Here is a 19,640-nt window from a genome sequence, read left to right as displayed (position 1 = left end):
TCTGCTCCTTACTCTAGATGCAAACGTTGACAAAATGCAAGGATTGTTCACGTTGTTTTATTCTAGGTTTACAGAATCAAAAATAAAACCCAAAACCATCTTTATGGAAAAGTAAGGCAGTCTCTTGCACATGAGTTATTGGCCTTTCACCTCTCTCAGTGGGATTTTACTCTTTAAGAGGTAAACAAACAAACCTATATTGACCACTAGCTGTAAATAGCCGAAGGAGGAGACTCCAAACTGTTTATATAAAACTCCACCAATGGTTGGGCCCACTGTCCGTGTCAAGGGCTGCACTGAGGCGCAAATCCCGAGCATGGCACCTAGGAGAGACGGCAGAGACACACAGGGTGAGAGCAAGTCTTGGGATAGAAAAGCAGAGCAGAGCATGGGGGATCCCCTGCATCCCTAATGGCGTTCCTCTGCAGTAGTGGCAAATCACTTCAAATAACTTCTTGCATTAATTTATAGCGGTCCAATTAGGGTTTGCTAAGGTTAAAGACTCCTGGAGGCACGGGGACTAGTTTCCACCACGAGCCAGCTCAGCTCTTTACTGAGCAGTCTGTGTGATTGTAGCACTGCCCAAAAGGCAAGTCGGTGCTCACCACTGCTGTCACCAGGGTCCAAGGATGCCTTTGGCCTCAGAAGATACTGCTGAACATCACACCCGGCAGGGTTGGCAGCTACTGCATGGGATTAGGGATGGAAAGGTACTTTCTAGGGTTGTTTTTGAGACTTCCAAGCAAATCACACAGGTTCTTTCAATCTCATAAATACCTGAGTGGGCCTTGTTCTGCTCAAGCTAGTACTGCAGTTTATTCTCTAGTGTGGAACAGAGAAACAGCTCTTGAGGGCTCAGCAGGAGCGAGAGGGTTAGGCCTAACTAGATCTTTAAGAATAAATAAATAAAACCACAGATAAAGACTGAACACCCTTGAGATACTCCCCCAGCTCCCTTTGCAAAAAGAACAGATATTTCCATTTGGATGGATATGCAAGCCCTTCTCCCGGCTGGGCTGGTTCCCCCTCCAGCAGCCCTCACATTTGCATCATTTACAGGAACTCAGAGCATGGGGAAGCACCTCCAGTTTGGTAAAGGCAGGGTTTTTTCACGTACAGACGGACAGCCAGGACGTCACCCAGAACACAGAGCTGGCCCCCAACACAGCTGCTTACGCTCTTCTGTCTTGTGGTCTTTGTGCACGACAGTTGTCATGTTCAGTGGAGCAGAAAATACATTAGCCCCAAACACTGAGAGGAATGGCAAGCTGGCAGCGTATATAAGAAATCTGTGCCCAGTTCTGAAATTATTTTTGCAATGATTTTTTTACTATCAGTATGACTATTTGGGCTGCTGGCATCAATTTTCCATCAACATTCATTGAGGTGGTGTCACCTCACAAGGACAGCAGCATCTGGGAAGGATGAGGAGGATGCTGTCCCATATACCAGAAGATGTGGAGCTGAGTGTGATATTTAACATGGGCAGCCACGGGGAAATGATCCCCAGCTCTCAGAGAGAACAGGCAGCCAGGTGTTCTTGTAATGCCGGCCAGCGACTGCTGGGCTTTTATCAGCATGCTTAAAATACTTGTGCAATGAGCCCAAGCTGAGGGCGTAGCCATGTGGAGAGGGAAATCTCCCGGGAAGCGCTGCTGAGCGCTCCTCCCGCGCATGGGAACACAAAGGCGATGGGTGGGACCTTGCCTTGACCCTTTGCCAATGGGAACCATCCCACAACCACTGAACTCTCTGGGCAGGTTTTGCAATTATTTTTTCCCCTCCAGGTATTTGAATTAAACTAATTACTACGTACAATTGCCAAACTGGCTCTTACGATTGAGGAGGCACTTTTTTCCCTTTCCTTTTTTTTTTTTTCTGGAGCAGAAATCCATCCTCTTAAAAGGCTGGGCTCTCCCTCTGCACTTTTCCAACATGTTGCTGAGAAAGATAATTTCTATTTAATGGGTTTAAATTAGATCCCTCATGTCAGACACCCTCAGGCTTTGGGACATTGTAAATCTCAGCTCTGCAGCATGTCCCTAGCTCTGTTGCAAAGCTGCACATGTGATGGATCTCATTTAAGGCAAGACCTTTAACTGGGATAAGTCACCTTATCAGCAGAAAAATTCCTGCATTGCTTTGCGCAGCTCTGCCAACGAACACGCTCCCCTTCTTCGTCATTGCTATTCTACTTTCTGCACCTTCCTTGCCCTTTTTTCTCCCTCTCCAGCTTTTTTCCCCCCTTTGCCTATACCTGGCATGACCAGTCCCAGCCAGGAATCCAGCCTCCCCTCTCACCCCGGCCCTTCTCTCCTCCCGCAGGTTTCAGGGTTGGGTGCTGGCAGCTCTCCAAGACGGGCGACTCCTTTCCAGCTCACATCCTGTTGCCTCGCTCAGATGATGGTGCTGGCCCAGATCAGCCACAACGCCCATGGGGCGATCGTGGGGCCTGATTTAACGATTAGGTCATCATTGCCAGCGGCTGCCTTTGAACCATCACAGCCCGAGCGAAGCTGGGGGGTTCAGTGCACCAAGCCCTGCCTGGCTGCAAACTCTCCTCCTAAGGTTGTGACGTGCAAGTAGAATCATGACAGAGGGGCCCGTTAATCAGGGAGGTTCTGCTGGGCTTCCTGCCTCCCTCCCCCCCCCAAGAGGGGGAGGGGGGGGAATCTGTGCAGAAACAAGACCTCCATTCTTGAGGAAGGACCAGGGTGGACAAGGAGGGTTTGTGTGAAGATGTAAGTTTCCCTGGGCTTGGGGCTGCCCTCCCACCAGCTCACATATTCAGCTGAACAGCACGTGCATGTGTCGCTGAATTTTCTCTTCCTGCCTTTGAAGATGAAGAGAAGGAAAAAGAATATCAAAGGGAAACTAATGAAATAATTTCTGCTACCTTTGCTTCAGTGCAAAGCCCCAGCCACAAGCAACGAGCAAGTGCCAAACTCATCAGTCTTGGTAGGAAGCAACTTCAGATCAGTCCTGAAAGCAGGACGGGTGCAAGGGATGGTGCCATCCTACCTCCCACTCTTCCCTTTCCAAGACACCTATTTAAAATGCAACGATGGGTGACTCAGTGTCTAACAAGGGCGGACAGGCTACGCTCCTGCAACGCCCCATCCATTCCAGCCCTGTACTGAGATGGACACCTGAGCTCAGCCCAAATTCCAGCTCCTCGGAAAACTTTTTCCTGGCCCAAAGAAAAACCCCCTTTGGGCTCTAAAGCTAACAAGAATATCAGGAAAAGACAGCGGCGAGGTTCAAAAGTCGTATTTCCACAGGCAAATTCTCAATGTGTGATTTTCTTAAGTAAAAGTCATTGCAAGTTAGTGCTCAGATTTTTGACCAGTGACAGGAAAGCTTTTCATAAGAACAGATTTCCCATGCTCACAGCAAGGGTTTCTAATGCCCCACCAAAAAGCTCTGTTTGCAGAGCTGGTCTGGGGCTGGCATAGGAAGGAGCAGCCTCTGGGAGGCTGTATGGGTGGAGTAGCAGTTGCGGGGTGCCACCCACGGCCAGGGATGGATGGCAGGCATTTTAATAGCCGCATTTCTCTGCGAGACACCCACGCCATCACTGCTGCAGCTGCTGTGGAGAGGCAGCTTGCCGGCTCTGCTGTGTCAGGCATTCCTGCCTTCGCCCCGGCCTCTGCATGGGTACATGCAAAACAAGCACAAAACCATTAGATGCCTCTTCCCTTGGAAATGTTGCAAGGAAAAAGCATGCTTTGAAAGGTGAGGGAGAAGTGTCAGAGACAGGGGTTTGGCCCAGCACCACAATCCTCTGTGCCAAAACGTTCCTCCTCAGCATGCCCAATTATGAGCCAGCTGTAACTCTGCAGTTTGTAGTAGCACTTGGAATGACATCGGACCAGGATAGATGGGCAGGAGAAAGCCCCCAACAGCCCACGGCCGCCCTGATGATCTGCAACTCTCTCCTGACCATGTGCACAGCTCCACAGGCTGTCTTCATCCTAACCTGCAATCCTGCCCTGCAATCCAATCCTGCCAAATGGAGACCATCCATCCCACCAAGGCACAGGCTGGCCTAAAAACATACGCAGGCAGGGAGCAGGGTGAGGCAGCTGAACCCATTTTCCTCTGACCAAAGGTTGCCTCAGGGCTTTAAAAGCCAAGCAGTGCTCCGGTTTTCCTCACAAAACCCCTTTGAGAAGAGCCTGGATGAATTCCAGCTTGGTTTTATGTCCCAAAGCCGCTTGGTGCCCTTCCCCTCAGCTCTCCCTCACATGAATGTTGTGCCAACTCATGAAACAGCAAATTTTCTTCTGGGCTGAGTGGAGGGGCTGAGACAGTTCCCAGAGAGGTGAGGACTGAGGATAAGTGGTCCTCCCGGGTAGAAATATCACAGTTGGAAATCACAGGCTCATAACATTTGTTGGAGATGTGGTGGGTCAGCTCTACAAATAAACTACTGAAGTGATTTTCAGAAAAGCTCTTCACCCAGAAGCATCTCAAAAGTGCTTTATAAACTTCACTAATGGGCTGTGCAAACTATAACTCGCATTCTCAGTAGGCTCTGTGCAGAGGTGTCTGCTCATATGGCTGTTAGGGAAGATGAAGGGTTCAGACCAGCCCAGGAAGGCTCAGCTAAAGCAAAAAGTCTCTTGGGTACCTGCTCTGGGATCAAATCCTGGAAGAGCTTGAGCAAAAGGCGTCAAACTGGGTTAAACCAGCTCCATCCCAGCACAAACCCAGCAAGGCTCCCATGACAACTATGTAGGCATATTTCCTTCATCGACAGAACTAGAGCCCCAGGTATAAAGACTTACATGTCTACCACTGCATTTCAGCTGCCTTGCTCAGAGAAATACAGTAACTCTTTGACTGAAACAAGGCCAAAACAGAGAGAAAGGGGGCAATTACTGCATCAGGCAAAGCATGTTTGTGAAGGGCAATCCAGAATACCCTGCTGAGATGCTCTAAGTTAAACGGTGTGAACAAACAGCCCTCTCAGTCACAGTGGAAGAGCAGCGTTTGTTGGGGTTTTTTTTGTTTGGTTTGGTTTGATTTTTAACCATACCTTGGCTTTCCATGGAAAGGAAAGTTTGGGAAAGCCTTAGCTTTCTGCGCCCACCACTATGGATGTCAGCAGATGGAACAGGACTGGGAGCACTGGGTCATGGGACGCTTACTCAGTGTTGTTCAGGTTCATTCCATATAGCCCAACCAGTCCTTGTTCATCTGCTCTGCTGACACCCATTGTATGCAACTGCCCAGCCAGATCTGCTGGAGAACTGGGCATTCAACATGAGTGTATTACAGTGCTTGACAGCGGTGGTGTGAGCTGGGAAGCACCTGATGGACTCATATCTGAGAAAATACCAGTCTGATCTTTTCTGATGAGTCTTACCAGTGTCAGAGGAGGGGACAGCCTTGGTGAGGATGCTGTCGGTGATGGTGGCCAGCATGCTGAAGGCAAACACCAGTGGCACTGCAATGATGCAGTAGTGCCACACAGTCCTCATCAGGGCCTAAGGGACAGAACAGAACAGACCACAGATCATTAGAGAGTACAGACGGTGACTTTGTGGCATGAAACAACCTTGGGAAAAAAAATCACGAGTCAAACCCATGACTTAGGGGAACTGTGGGAGCCACAAATGATACAGGATGGTGCGGCTTTGGCTGTTGCAGGGTCTTTCACAGCCTGCCATTTGTATTCAGTGAATTATTCCAAGTATGTGGATCAAGTAGCAAGTGATACCCTACAATCTGGCAGCACGTTTCTCCGGCACTGCTGTGGGTATTTTTAGCATCTGGGAATTAGTGACGTCCCTGCACCCTTCCCCCTGTCTTCTGTCTTCTGTCCAACTCCCGAGGAAATGTTGAACAGCAGATGTATGTGGTGTACTTCAGGAAGCTTCCATTACTTATACAAAAGAGCCTAGAGAAGGCTTTTTGGTTCATTATCATAAATAATTAAAACTAAACTGAGGTTGTCAAAATAAATGAGCACGGTGCATTATGTAACACTGTACCTTTGGGATTTCTAATCCTGTTCTGCTGCCTCCTCACTAATAAATTCACCAAATTCAGTAATCTGGAATAGGTCTTCTGGCCATAAATGCACATTAGCGAGCATAATTAAGGAGAGTAATGATTTTGTTATTGCACATATTCTTAACGGAGACATCCCTCCAGCTGTTTAATACTGAAACAAAAGCGGTGAGGCTCCCTAAGCCGTGGGGCTAGAGCGGCTCTCAGCTCATTCACATGCCCTGCTGGTCAAATGAATGGATTTCTCTGGGGCATGGAAAGGAAATTCCCCCTTTATTGCAAGTCTCTTGCCCTCACCCATGTCTCAAGGTGTGTTATTGTGGCTGGAAAACATTTCTGTCACTGGTTTAGCCAGAAGTTTCATTCTCTGGAGTTCTCTGCCCCAAGATCTTGTCCTTGCCTTTTGGCTACAGAAGATGGAAAAGCCCAGAGACATTGCTCACTAATGACTTGGAAATGTTGAGGTTTATTCTTAGTTCCTCTCTAGAGTCACACACAGCCAGGTTTTTCTCCTCGAAGGAGCTTTTTGCCTACATTTTGGTTAAGATCTAGGCACTTCTGATTAAGGAACCAGAGAAAAAAGACACAGGAACAAGTGTTTGGTACATAAACAGAAGGAAGGAGAGTAATTCCTTGCTAGGGTAAGTGTCATTGTGGGACAACACTATGGAGCTCATAGGAAAAATCAGGTGTAATCCCTCCTTCTTCGTACAAATTCCCTCACGAGCTGGAGTAAGTGTGCAGGAAAGAGCAGAGCCACATCTGTGTCTCCTGTAAAACCAGGGGAAATGGCTCCTTATTTCCCTGGGGCTCAGGAAGAACTGTCTTTGATACTCCTCAGCTGCTGGGTAGGTAGCAGATTTTTTGACCTGAGCAGATCTGAAGGTGTTTTTCTGGTGAGGGAGGCAGAACCAGGAGTTTCAGGAGACAGACTCTGAAAGCGAATGCCTGGGAAATGCAGGCAGTGAGGCAGGATGAGGCACAGCCGTGCCTTCAGACAAAGAGAAAAGCTTCCCCGTCGCAACCGCCAAGCCCTCCTACAGCCCTGCCCACGCTCTCCTGGCTCGCATCTGCAGATCAGACACTAGTTCTCCCCTCCTCTCCTTTTCCAGGTGTTATTGCCGAGCTCCCAGCCCACCCTTTTCCTTCTCCAGCTGCCTAGTGCTGGGAACATCCTGCAGCCTCTTCCCAGATGCAGTGCTGTCTGCCTGCTGCTGCTTGTGCTAGCCTCCCAGAAACGCTTCAGCTCACCTCCCAGGGATATAAAGATGGGTTCTGGAATCTCTTTTATTAACAGCTAGTCTTTTCCCTCACTTCCATCCTTTGAGAGGGGAACTGCTGCATTTGGAGGCCACATGCAGCAGGGGCACAGCAGGTGGGATGCTCCTCCACCCGCAGTTGTGCAGGATTAAAGCTACACCCATTAACTTCCACATTTGTGCTTGCTGCTGTGCCGGCGCTGATCCCCACCCAGACAGAAAGCCACCCCAGAAACGGATGTTTCCTTGGTAGCCGCTCAGACAGAGAGCTTTTTAAGAAGGCGTCCCGGGCAAAGAGAATCACAGCTGCATTTGCCTATGAATAGTTCTCGTGGGAAGTCACTGCTGACCCTTGTCCCCAGGACTGTGCTGTCAGGATGTCCACAGCCCTCCGGGCTTGGCATAACTGCCAACTCTAAGATGATTTCCCTTCCTGGCTCCCAGTTCCCCTCCCTGTGCAGTCAGTGTGAGCCTCCCCACACTGGGACATCCCTGTGTGTGCCCCTCCACTGCCACTGAGGCTTTCTCTCCAACCTCCACCTGGCACCAGCCTTCCCCGGAGGTCTGTGAGACCTCAGTGCGCCAAAGCTATTCACTCCATATTGCTCCTCTGCCTGATTCCCATGGGAGGGGTTTCAACTCACAGATGCAATCCCAGCAGCACTCTGCCCTGCGACCCGCTAGGTGTGCTAAGGTCTCCAGATGGGCCAGGTCCACCTTGGCCCCACCTAACTGCTCCCAGCCATGACCAAAAGATACTGGTAAGACCTTCAAAGTCCTTCCCAGGCCATGCTTTGGAGGACCAAGCACTGTGCAGATGTCCCATATTAAGGGGGCATGGCAATGCCAGCTAAAACTGTGACACCAATCAGAAGGGACCCTTTCCAAGCATTCTACACCTAACAGAATCTCTGTGAGCCCCAAAATCCCAGAGAGGGGGACCACACTCCATCTGCAGAGCCAACCCTTCATCTGCATCCATCATCCCTTTCCAGCCTCATCTCAGACACATGATTTAGCCTCAGATTAGCTAAGCTGTGTAAGTGCTTCATCTCATCCATGTAGCTGGGAACCACAAACCTCAATCCCCTCCAGAACTTGGCCCTGACCTCCCCATGGCTGTGGTATGGCTGTGGGAATGGCACTCATCCTACCTGCACCAGTGGGAGCCCCAGGGCCCCAGCAGCAAGGCTCGAGGCCAAATCCTGCAGGGAATATTGAAAGGCTGACGCAGCTCAACTGTCCTTGGATGGGACACAGAGGGGACCGTGCATGCCCTTCCTCAATCCCTGTGGCCTGGGCAGAGCTATCAATTCCCTGAACGTGGCTTATCTGAGCAAACACAGCTGGCAGCAGAGCTGCCTACATGAAATCAGTTTTCCAATTACCCTTTGAGATTGGCATCAACCGTCACCCAAGCAGAGACACAGCCAGCAACAGGTAGCGTCACTTATCCCAAAATGGAGGAACAGCATTATTGCCTTGCTACCTCCTTCCCCAAATCATCTCACCTTGGGAGATTAGGTAAAAATAAAAGCCCAGAAGAAGAGGGCACAACCTTCACCGTCTCACAGCAGTGTACAACTGCAGTGATTTATTTCCCCTCCTCATAATCTTCATTTACTTTCTGGGTAGTTCAGGAAAAGCAGTTGCTGACAAGACCGGGGCAGGATTTCTGTGCAAATCCGGTGACTCAGGAGGGACTTAGCAAGTTTCTGTGCGAGATTAATATTTTTCTAATCCTTGTAACTATTACTCACGCGGCTCTTTATCATGGTTTGGCGCAATGCTTACGTTGAGCGCAGCTCTGTTTGCGCAGAGGCCCAGGAGAGATGGTTTTCCCCTGCCCTGAGGACCACCCAACAAAGCCAGGGGTGGCATTTCAAGGGGCAGAGCTCACAGACAGGTCTCACGGACCTTGTGTCGCTGCATTACGAAGGGCATTGTGGATGATCCCACACCCGCCTTACCATGCCCAGGCCCACGCCGGCAAAGACGAAGACGCTGAGTCTGAGGAGCGTCATCTCTGTGCAGTGGTTAGCGAGTTTTCCAACGACCAAACCCTGGACAACCTGGGAAAGAAACACATGAGCACCATTAAGCCTGATATATAATCATTTAAACAAACGAGAACTGCTATGGTGCTGCAAGCAAACGAAAGGCATTAAATGGGTTATTCCACTGGGAGTTTTTTGAAAAAAAGGACCTCATTGCCACAGTAAACAGTTGGAAGACATGTTCAATTATTTCAAGCATTTTGCATCCTAGGGAGAGAGCCATCCCATCAGCTGGAAGTCTTTACTCAGGGTGCATGCCTTAGTTTACCGTCACTGCCTTGCCACCAGCACTGACCAAAACTTTCTAAAAACTCTTGCAGATACAAATTGTTTTTGCTAACTTGTGATGTTGTGAAATACAGTTAATACTAAGGTCTTCGTTCTTGGCAAGTCTTTCCAAAGAAAGACTGTACTTTTGTACGCAGAGGAGGAAAATGCCTGTACCTTCTCTTGCCATTATTTTAAACTATAAATATACAAATCGGTTGATGCATAATTTTTAGGCATGAAACAAGTATGGCAGAGATGCTAATACCCAGTCCCAGCAGTACATGCAGATGTAAGGGGTGGGGAACTGGTTTTACAGATTTTAAATAAAAACTGGGGGAGAGGGGGAGGGAAGGAGGAGCAAAAAATTTAAATCCCAGGAACTGTTTGACTTTTCCACCACTTTGCAGAGTGAATTCCCTCTTTTATTTCAACATCTCCCATACTTCAGGTGATGCTGGCCCAAGTGACCAAGAGAGGATAGAGGCTGGAAGAGATCACAGAGAAAATAACCCTTGATTAACTGCAAGTCAGGGGAGGGACAGATAGGAATCTACTGAGTTTTCTCTGCCTTAAAAGAGTTTGTATGATCCAAATGAAAACCCCACTGACTTGAAAGAAGAGCTCTAGTTCAAAATGCTCTGTTTGGTGGGATGGATTTGTTTCTATGGCAGTCCATCCTTCAGAAAACTGTGGTCTGCTTGGACCAGGAATGACTCTATGCCACACTCAACCTTGCTGTATTAGTCCTAAGGCTGAAACTCAAATTCAGCTGGAAGGAAATGAGTGCAAATTAAATGAGAAAGTAAGTTAATAAAAAGAAAGGAAATGTCAATCTATAACAAGCCGTCCAGAAAAATCAACTTAATTACTAAAACAAACAAAAAACCAAACTAAAATGCAAATAGTAGTAGAGTGAAAATAAAGTTGATATAAAGAACAATAGCTACAAAATGAATATACTTCCAACAAGCTGCAACTTCATGGAAAACCATAAAAATTTAACTCTTCACTTTGATTCAGAGCATAAAGGATTTTTGACAAAAGGGCACATCACGACAAGCCGACGTTTTGGCTCCCAGGAAGTGTTTTTTTTCCTGCCTCCTATTTGTCCTTGTCCCTGCCTTTTGCCAGGGCTTGAGAGCTTGGCTCACGTGTGCCCAGACACCGTGTGACAGTGGCACAGGTCCCGTGTGAGTTTCCCTGCCCAGAAGCTTCTGGGACAGCGGCTGAGCTGCTGTGGCGCAATGCTTGGACAATGCATGGGGTGACCTGAGTCATCCTGACTGAAAGCCCTGCTGCGGACACGAGAGGAGGCTGATACTGCCCCCGCAGCTCCTACTCGGGGGGTGGGTGGAGAAGCCACTGAGTAACGCTTCATTAAGCTGAGTGCTCCAAAAATCGTCATTAACTTTTTGCAACTTCCCAGTCCCTCCTACAGGCTTGCCCCAGCTGGGGCTGTGCTGAGTCACATGGGATGGGGGCTGAGCCTCATTGCAGGGCATGGATTGACTCAGCAGTGGCATCACCCAAACCCCAGTTTGGCTCAACTGAGCCATTGAAGGAAAGGACATGTTTCTTAATTTGCCCAGGCTTGAATGGCATATTTAACTGGGATACACCATACAGGCACAGCCTCGTCCCTGCCCTTCCCTGAGTCACTGGGGTACAACATCTTCCCAGAGCAACTTCCCAGAGCAGCCCTGCCTGATGGCCTTGGGAGTGGTGTACCCAAAAATGTCTCCATCATTACGTATGAGCACCTAAGCACAGGCAACAAGCACCACTGCAGCAAAGCCCGGCACTGGGCAGGAGGACCTGGGGATGTGCAGACCCCGTGCTGTCCCCAGAGTGAGCAGAGCAGAGGGGTGGTCCTTGTGCCAATACTGGCATTCCGCATGGGCTTTCCCATCACTCGGGCTGTGGCAATATAAGCACAAGGTAAAACATCACTGCTGAATCAACCAACTTGGCAGTGGGACTATTTCCAGGGGCAAGCATGAGCCCAAGTCACCTGCTTTCCCTTTGGGGCTGGGCAGCAATCCCTGGGTTACAAAGCCTGCAGCCTCTCCCAGGGGTTATCCGGACTCCCTGCCTCTCTCCCCAGCATGGTTGCTGCTGATCCATCCATTAGCCCAAGCAGGCAAGTCCCATCATATTGAATCTGGACACAGAGCCTCGATTTAAGTGCTGGATAATATTTCCAGTCACCAGGAGCTCTGACGTCACTTTCCAGTCTGAATTTTAGACCTGAAAACCCATTACTTCCAGCCTGCAATATTCCCTGTCCACAGAGCCCTTGGACTGGCATGAGCAGCAGCTGTCTGTGCAGGCACATCTGGGAAGGTGACAGTGAAAGGTGGTTCATGTGCACTCTCCCATGTAAGATTTTGGACATGTGTTTCCATTACCACAAGGTAGCAGGGACATCGCAGATGGCTTAGCCATAACTGCTCCCATGGATAAGCTCTGGTGGCTGACAAAGCAGCAATGGGATTTATCCTTATTTTTATTGCTGTTGGTGTGTTCTGGGCTTTTCCCTTGCACATAAACTCCCCTGAGATCAACTGAGATGGGCCTTCCCCTCCCGTATTTCATGATGCTGGATGGTGCTTGCCTTTGTAACCTGACCTCCTTTGAAGTTGGGGAAGAGCCAGTGTACCTGGCTGGAATGCCTTCTGTCATCAATAAACAAAAGAGAGAGGAAATTGTTTGCAAGTGAAATAACAGGCACTGCCTGTGGCTGTGTACACATGTCACAGGAAAAACCAACTCATCTTTTTTTCTTCCCCCCTCTCCTTCTTTAAAGGCAAATAAAAGTCTCCCAGTAAATGCATAAGAATAGCCAAATCTCTCCTTGGCCTTAAGCTGGATTCACCAAACTGAGTATTTGTTACACTAATTCAGCGAATCACATAGAAAAATACTCCCTGCTTCTGTTGCTGTATTTGTGTTCTGGGAAGGCAGCAGCTTCCGTTTGCTCAGAAGAGCCAATTACCCATTTTATTGTTAACCTCTAACAAATTTCAGCAATGTCTTTCAGGATGGAAAAGACTGTTTCTGTTTGAAAGTTTAAGGTGCTAGTTTTTGGAAGGCTTTTGAAGCACTAGCCTTGCTGCATGGAGTGGCTGCTGAACAGACTGGCACCTGCTAACCTCACCCGTGGAGGTTAGAGGAGTTATGCAGATGCTCAGCTGGTCCTCCATGCTCAGAGGACATGGCACTATTTCTAAAGAATCTTTCACCAGCATCAACTGAAAGCTTGACAAAGCCCAGCAACAAAATAAGTTCCCTTTCACCCAACAGCCTGGAAATGAAAAGATATGAGAAGGTCGGAAAGGCAGGTGCAGCAGGCCAGATAAGCTGGTACAGCCTAGTAGAGAAGATGCAGGGCCCCATCCCTAGTGCAGATAGCATGATTCACATCAGAAGCAGCCTCCCACGCCCTGGACCTGTATCTCTCCCCTTTGAAATTGTGCCCATCTGGCAGTTCCCAGGGCAAGCGCAGTGCTGGCTGGGGTGGGACGCGCGGGTGGGCACCAGCTGGGGCAGACCACAGGGGGTCAAACAAATCATAAGGCTTTTCTGCACAGGGTAAAGGTGGTACAAAGCCCTGGGCGGGGCAAAAGGGAGTTGTTTTACTGACACGGTGATGCCAGAAATCATTTGAGAAGTATTTCAGGTCTCGTAGAGGAGCAGGAGGGCGGTGGGACTGAAAGGAGGGCTGTCGGTGAGGACCAAACTGCTGAAGGCAGCACTTTGCCAAACTGGGGGAAGAGGACGGTGTGTTTTGCTAACTCCAGCCTAATTGCTTTCTCTCCCCCTCCAGCCCGCCCCCCTCCATAGATATAAATCCTTCAAAGCGAGGAAACTGGAGAACTTTCTGTTTGTTGTTGCAAGGTCCTTTCACCAAGTGGGTTTTCCCCCTAGGCATACCTGGCTGTAATTAAATCCTCGGCTCTTTAATCATCTCTTTTGCTGTGCAGGGAAAAAAAAAAAGTGAGAGGGACAGACTGGTGATAAGATGATACGCAATGTAAATCTCTCCTCCAGGAATCTCTCTCATCTTTTCAGGATCACTCCGTACCAACTTGTCCCTCCAGAAGCTGCACGGCTGGAGGTGGGGTTTGTCTAACAATACAAATTTAAATGCAGTAAATAGAACAGATGTCTTATGATTTCTTGATCCTCAGGGTTATAAATATCTACCCCTTTGTCCCACCCAGAGTTTTGTTTGGTGCATTTTGCTTTGGTTTTTCTTTTTGAGAAAAAGTTCTTAAAGGAAATCTTCCCCCACCCTCTCCCGTGGTTTGAAATCTAAGCAACAGATGTGACTTCAGATATCAGCCAGGGACTTGAGGTATTTCACTTGCCTAATCCTCCAGCAGTACTTTCCAAGTCACATACTATACCTAGAAGTTCTCCATGCTATTGTGCTTGCACCTCCAAAAAAACCCCCAAAAACCTAGAGCCTAAGTCCATTTCTGCCCAGTAAGCAAAATAAAAGTATTTTAAACCATTATGAAATTAATTATTATCCGGAGGGAGATTGAACGGCATTTCACACTCCCAGGCATTCACTATGAGGGAAATTTCACTCACATGCCTTCTGAGATGAGAGGACTCTGTAAGCCCAGCCTGGGGGACAGAAGGATTGTGTCCCTGACAGGCTCTCAGACGGCTTGCCTGAAGACCTACAAGTGATCAGATAAAGATGCTTCAAATATATCATGAGCAAGGGAACCTCTACAATGCAAGCTGCCTGGCACAGAGGTACCTCTCCTGCTGTCAGCCTTCCCCTCCTCATTTCGTTATCTCCCACACGACTTCTCCTCTGCAACTTACCCTGGCACGGTCCCAGTTCATCAGACAGCCCCACGCTATCAGGGTTCTTCAAGCATCCCTGCTGAGACCTAGATGGCTTGAATTATTACCCCCATTCGCTATTTTGATTTCCCCATCAGTCCACTCCAGCCTCAGTCATATTCCATCTTCTAAGCAATAACTTTGTTTCCTCATCAGACAGTTCTTTGTCTCAATGCTGTGACACCGCCTTCCCACACATCCTTCTCTGACCTTGTCTGGCTCTGTCCTGACCCAGAAGTTAGCCCTCTTCCCACCTTCCTACCTTCACTGTGCCTAAGCCTGCCCCCTACTTTCCCATATCCTCTGCTATTAGATGATGCTCTTTGCCTAACCACAAAAAACAAATTGGCACCAGTTTCATCCAGAGAGCCAGAAAGCCCCCATTCCCTGTGGACAGTCCCTATGAAATTTGCTGGGAATGTTTGTAACATGTATCAGCAGATGTATTATTCTGGGCAAATCAAGACTGGCTGGGAGCAGCAAGGCAACTCATGTCCCTTCATGCAGGGGGACAAGTTGCAGCAAGATGTACCACAGTGCCAGGGTGAAGGGTGACCATGCTGTGGGCAGCTAAATTGGTGAAGGAAGAAGGGTGCTGAGAACGGCCTGTGCCATGAGCAGTGGTCATTGGTGCTACATGTATGGTGTGGTGGGGACAAAACCCATCACCAGTGCCAGATGGAGCTGCTAGCAGGTGTCATGATCCGTTCCCATGTGGACAGAACTGATGCTCAGAGAGGGAGGCACCAAGAGAGTTGCTCCGGGGAGCGGTCAGCCAAAATGCACTTAGCTCCTGGGCTTCAAAACAGCCCCTAATCTGCCCTCTAAACCTGCAGGGATTCTCTCAGGGACACTCCCCTTCCCCCAGATTCTGGGGTCCTGCATGGACATAAAGCAACAAGGTGGGACCAAGCATGATGAGGTGAGGCTGAGGAGCTCCGGATGGGATCCCTCAGGTGATCATGAATGAGGAGTGGGGCTAACTAACATCCTCTGCCTGCAAAGGGGCAAACACCTCACCTCCTGCAGGGCTCATGCTTCTGTGCTGATCTCCCCATGCAAAGAGCTGTTTGAGATACTGATGACAAAGAACTTGAGTTGCCTACTTAAAATTAGGTGGACTGACCCAAAGCCACTCCAAATCTCCTCTTTAGGTACTCTGCCGCTGGCTTGCATGGGAGGAATGAGGAGAGACAGATGCTTACAGTGCATTGGCCACTTCTTACCACAGCAGGTTAAATGAGGCTGAGAAACTGAAAAACTGGATTAAGCAATTGGAGCATAATATCCTTGGGGTGGGAGAGGAAAGCAGGCAGACACCATCGCTATTTGAGTCATCCCGGGATTGCTGATCAAGCTGGGAAAGGGAGCTGCAAGATCACCTCTGTGCAAGAGGAATATGTTAGTTTTGAGAATATCTAATTTAAAAACCAGAAACTACAATAACACAAAGAAATAATACTATAAAAATTGCCAGGATTTGGCAGACCGGACAGTGCTTTTGTCAGTGTATGACTTCCAGGGAAGAGCTGACTAAAGGGCTCAGAGAAGATTTGCTTGCTGTGCTGCTCCCTGTGCACCTCTGAAGCCACTCGGTGCACGCAATATATGCTGGGAGCAGACAAGACCCTGGGACATGATGCTGGTTGCATCAGCTGGCTGTGCCGTGCAGCTGCCCAGGCACTGTGTTCAGTGCCTGCAAGGAGATTTAAAATAAACAGGACACGGATGGATACTTATTTTCCCCTTCATTTCTGTGACATCCCCTTCTATCTTTGAAAGTCCTATCCATTTTCAAGTCCAGGGAGAGATGCAAATGTGGGGGACATGTTTCCTCTAACAGGGGGGCTCAGAGCAAGTCCAGGAGGGTGGAAAAATCCTCAGTATGTTTTACAGAAAGGCAAACTAAGGAATGAGAAATCAAAACTGAGGATTTGGTTGATGAAATTAGTTGAAAATTACATTATATTCCTTATGAATAAAGCTATAATTTACTCAGTGAAGTGGGGAAGCCAGTCAGCAGATACTAATCATCGTTCACCTATGCAGACTGGTGGAATTTACTTGCACCTTAATCTGCATTTATATCTCAGCAGTATCAATTCACTGTTACAGCAGAAACAAAGGCATCTGAAATGCCAGCTCAGGCAATGGGAAGGCACACAGGCAGCTCTGGGGCTCAGCAGGACAGAGCTCACACACATTCTACACCCTGCATATACCTTCCACTGGAGAGACCCCAACAGAAAGCAGCCATAAAACATTACCAAGTCAATATCTGCGAGAGATATCCTTGGGCAGTTCTAGCCAGACACCTGGAAGTAAAGACACAAAATCTAATGTTTTACAGTAATTTAAAAGCCAGATAGTGAGAGTCTAATTTGGTCCAGTCGAGGATCTTGTCATGCTTAAACCAGAGCAGAGTTTGAAACTGCCAGTGATAAAGTGGAAAGAAGAAATGACAAAGCAGAAAGCAGTGCTTTGCAACCTGTCGGGCGAGATGGCTTTGCTGCCTCCAAGAATCAGGCATCCTGGCCTCTTAAAAAAAAGTATCACATTATCCACTTTCATTTTTGGTGTTCTTACAGCAAACCTTCAATGCATGAACATGAAGAAGAGAAGTTTGTACCCTATGATCACTTCACTTCTGTATTTCTGATGTCCAGTGTCATGCCTTATATGAATAGCAACATGGATAGAAACTGCATGGATAGATGAAAGCAAACTGCCTGATAAAAGCCAGTTTCTGTGTCAAATGTCCCAAGGCAAAGACTCTCCAGCAAAGTAGATACTGCACCCGAGCCTGCAGGCCACTGCTGGGTTAGATCTAGATTGTGGCAATAGGCTTGATTGGCCTCTGCGGGATGAAACTCTATGACTATGGGAAGGGTCAGGCCCCTGGTTAGCACTGCCATCTGATTATCCATTAGGAAGCGGAGTGGATGCTGTAATTCCTGTATCTTCCAGGGCTGTGTCTCTATGTGGGGTGCACCAGCACGGCAGTGGAGGTAACTTTATCTACAGTAGTTTCAACCAAACTAATCTGGGAAACAATAGCAGTGAAGACAGATAGATATTCCAGACATAACAGCAGTGTCCTGAAGACAGATATCCTGGACATAACAGCGGCATCCAAGCTCCATCTAGCAACACTAAGCCACTCCTGTAAAAGTACTATTGCCACCCACATTACCCAACTCGAAACAAGCACACCACAGCCATGCTGCAACCCAGAGTTTTATTTCAGTGTAGACACATGTACCAGGGATTTAACTCATATGTCTAAGTGAAAAGCACAGTTGTGGGGAGTCCCTTTACATTCAAATGGGGAAGAAGATGGGTCCCTCTAAAACCTGAGTGATTCCTGCAGATCCTGGTCTAGGAGGCAGCATACAAAAACTAATGTAGGGAAAGTCTCTGTAAGCAGTGGAGTTTGGGTCAGAAGCTTGCTTTGGAAAGCAGCTGCTGATCACCCCACTTTTCGTGCTGCAGACCAGTAAACTGGTCTTCTTTACAATAAGACCAAAAGGGAGAGTGCATCCAGCTGATGGGAGATGTTGAGCTCACAGGACCAAGAGACAGCTAGTCCAAAGTCATCCCCACAGAACTGACATGGCCAAGGCACCACCTCCTCATCTCCAGCCAGTTTGCCCTCCTGAATCCACTTGCTGATGTACAGCCATGTTCATCTGCTGCTCTACCATGACACCCAGATTCGGTGAGATCAGAGCAGAGCCCAAGTGACTGGCAACACCATGCCAAATCCAAATCACAAGGGAAGGAACTAAAGCTGTCATTTCCCAGATGAGAAGCTCCTCCAGATCCCACAGGAACTCTGTGGCAATGCCCAGGAAATGAAGGCGGATTTAATAACAAGACCACCCTCCTTTAGGGTATTGCTTAACTTGCATTCCTACCTTGAGGCTTGCTTATAATCATCTGCTGCTCTTTCTGCAAAATTATTAGCCTCTTCCTCCAGAAGGAACACACTCCTATAACAAACACCATATTTTTTCAGCCTTGCTATTGCCTAATTCAGCTGACTTTTCCCTTTTACCCATTTTGGTAGTCTCTTAATCATGTTCCATTGCCCACCTTTTTTTTTCTTTCTTTCTTCCCCCCCCCCTTTTTTTTCTTTTTTCTTTTTTTTTTCCTTTCTTTTTTCTTCCTTTTTTTCTTTCTTTTTCTTTTCTTTTTCCCTTTTTTCTTTTTTCAGAAAGCATAAGCTTGCTGTGCTTGTTCCCATGCAGCAGAAACAAGTTCTTCTTCTACACTAAAGGGATCTGTGAAAACACCAGTAAGATCATCCACTTGCATAAATGTACAGGGTGCTACTACGTAAATGCAAATCTGCTAACCTGCACCAGGAAAAACCCCAGCCAAAGCACTTTAGGTTCAATGTAAGTTTTTTTACAAAAAACAAGATATATCAGTCTGAGGAAATTTTAGCTCCACATCTTAAAGATCCACAAAGAGAGACGAGGCAAAGAAAGCTTTCAGGATACTCCTTCCTCCAATTTCTTCCCATTTCAAGGAACAGAATAAATTTGGAGTAACTTCTATTTTTGAAGCCAAATACTGTGTGGCAGAGCTAGGATTTGCCTGTCCATATCACAACTGGATTTGGAAGAGAATGTGTCAAAAATTAGATAGCAGTGTGGCTAATCTGTCTAAGAGGGGGACTTGCACTTCACTTACCATTTGAAGGACACCAAAATATGACATCAGGTATCCAGACTCCACTGCTTCCAAGCCAAAGAAATCCATAGAGATGATGGAAAACATAATCATGAACAAACCTAGAAGGAGGGTTAATGCAAAGAATACATCAATGCACTTGTATTGCATATAGTGGGCCAGATCCTGCTCTCAGTCACCCCCAGCATGAGCCAGGAGCTCTCCCTGGGGTTGCCAGCACTGGATATAAACATGAGCAGAATCTTATTCAAAGTCATTGTAGTAATTTAATCTTTAAGTATTAACTTTTTTATCCCTCTTTCTTTCATCTTTAAATAATGTGACTATGTAGGCTGCAGTTTCAGCTGTTTATTATAAACTGGTAAATATTTGTATCACCGAATCCAGACTAACCATTAAGACAGCAAGAAAACATCTGTTTTCTTGTTCAGACAAGACTGTAACCATAAAAATAATCTGATTGGATTCCTCTCCC

At 47.7% G+C, this 19,640-nt stretch overlaps 1 protein-coding gene across 2 annotated transcripts in view; it reads right to left on the bottom strand.

Moving 5' to 3' along the window:
* Positions 1 to 41: 41 nt before the first annotated feature.
* The window catches only part of SLC22A18 (solute carrier family 22 member 18), a 63,517-nt gene continuing 43,918 nt past the window's right edge, over positions 42 to 19,640 (bottom strand). Inside the window, exons 7-10 of one of the 2 annotated variants that reach the window (XM_027898620.1) lie at positions 19,166 to 19,266; positions 9,248 to 9,349; positions 5,372 to 5,492; positions 42 to 323 (exon numbers count right to left, since the gene is read on the bottom strand). In XM_027898620.1, coding sequence (XP_027754421.1) covers positions 136 to 323; positions 5,372 to 5,492; positions 9,248 to 9,349; positions 19,166 to 19,266 — 512 coding nt within the window. In that variant the 3' untranslated portion in view covers positions 42 to 135. The remainder of the gene's footprint in view (positions 324 to 5,371; positions 5,493 to 9,247; positions 9,350 to 19,165; positions 19,267 to 19,640) is intronic. The other variant, XM_027898622.1, reaches the window with a different exon arrangement.

Source organism: Empidonax traillii, unplaced genomic scaffold (assembly GCF_003031625.1).
Source record: "Empidonax traillii isolate 1590-97213 ecotype Southwest subspecies unplaced genomic scaffold, ASM303162v1 scaffold608:size386988, whole genome shotgun sequence".
Classification (NCBI taxonomy): Eukaryota; Metazoa; Chordata; class Aves; order Passeriformes; family Tyrannidae; genus Empidonax; species Empidonax traillii.
This window is presented reverse-complemented; position numbering and strand designations above follow the sequence as displayed.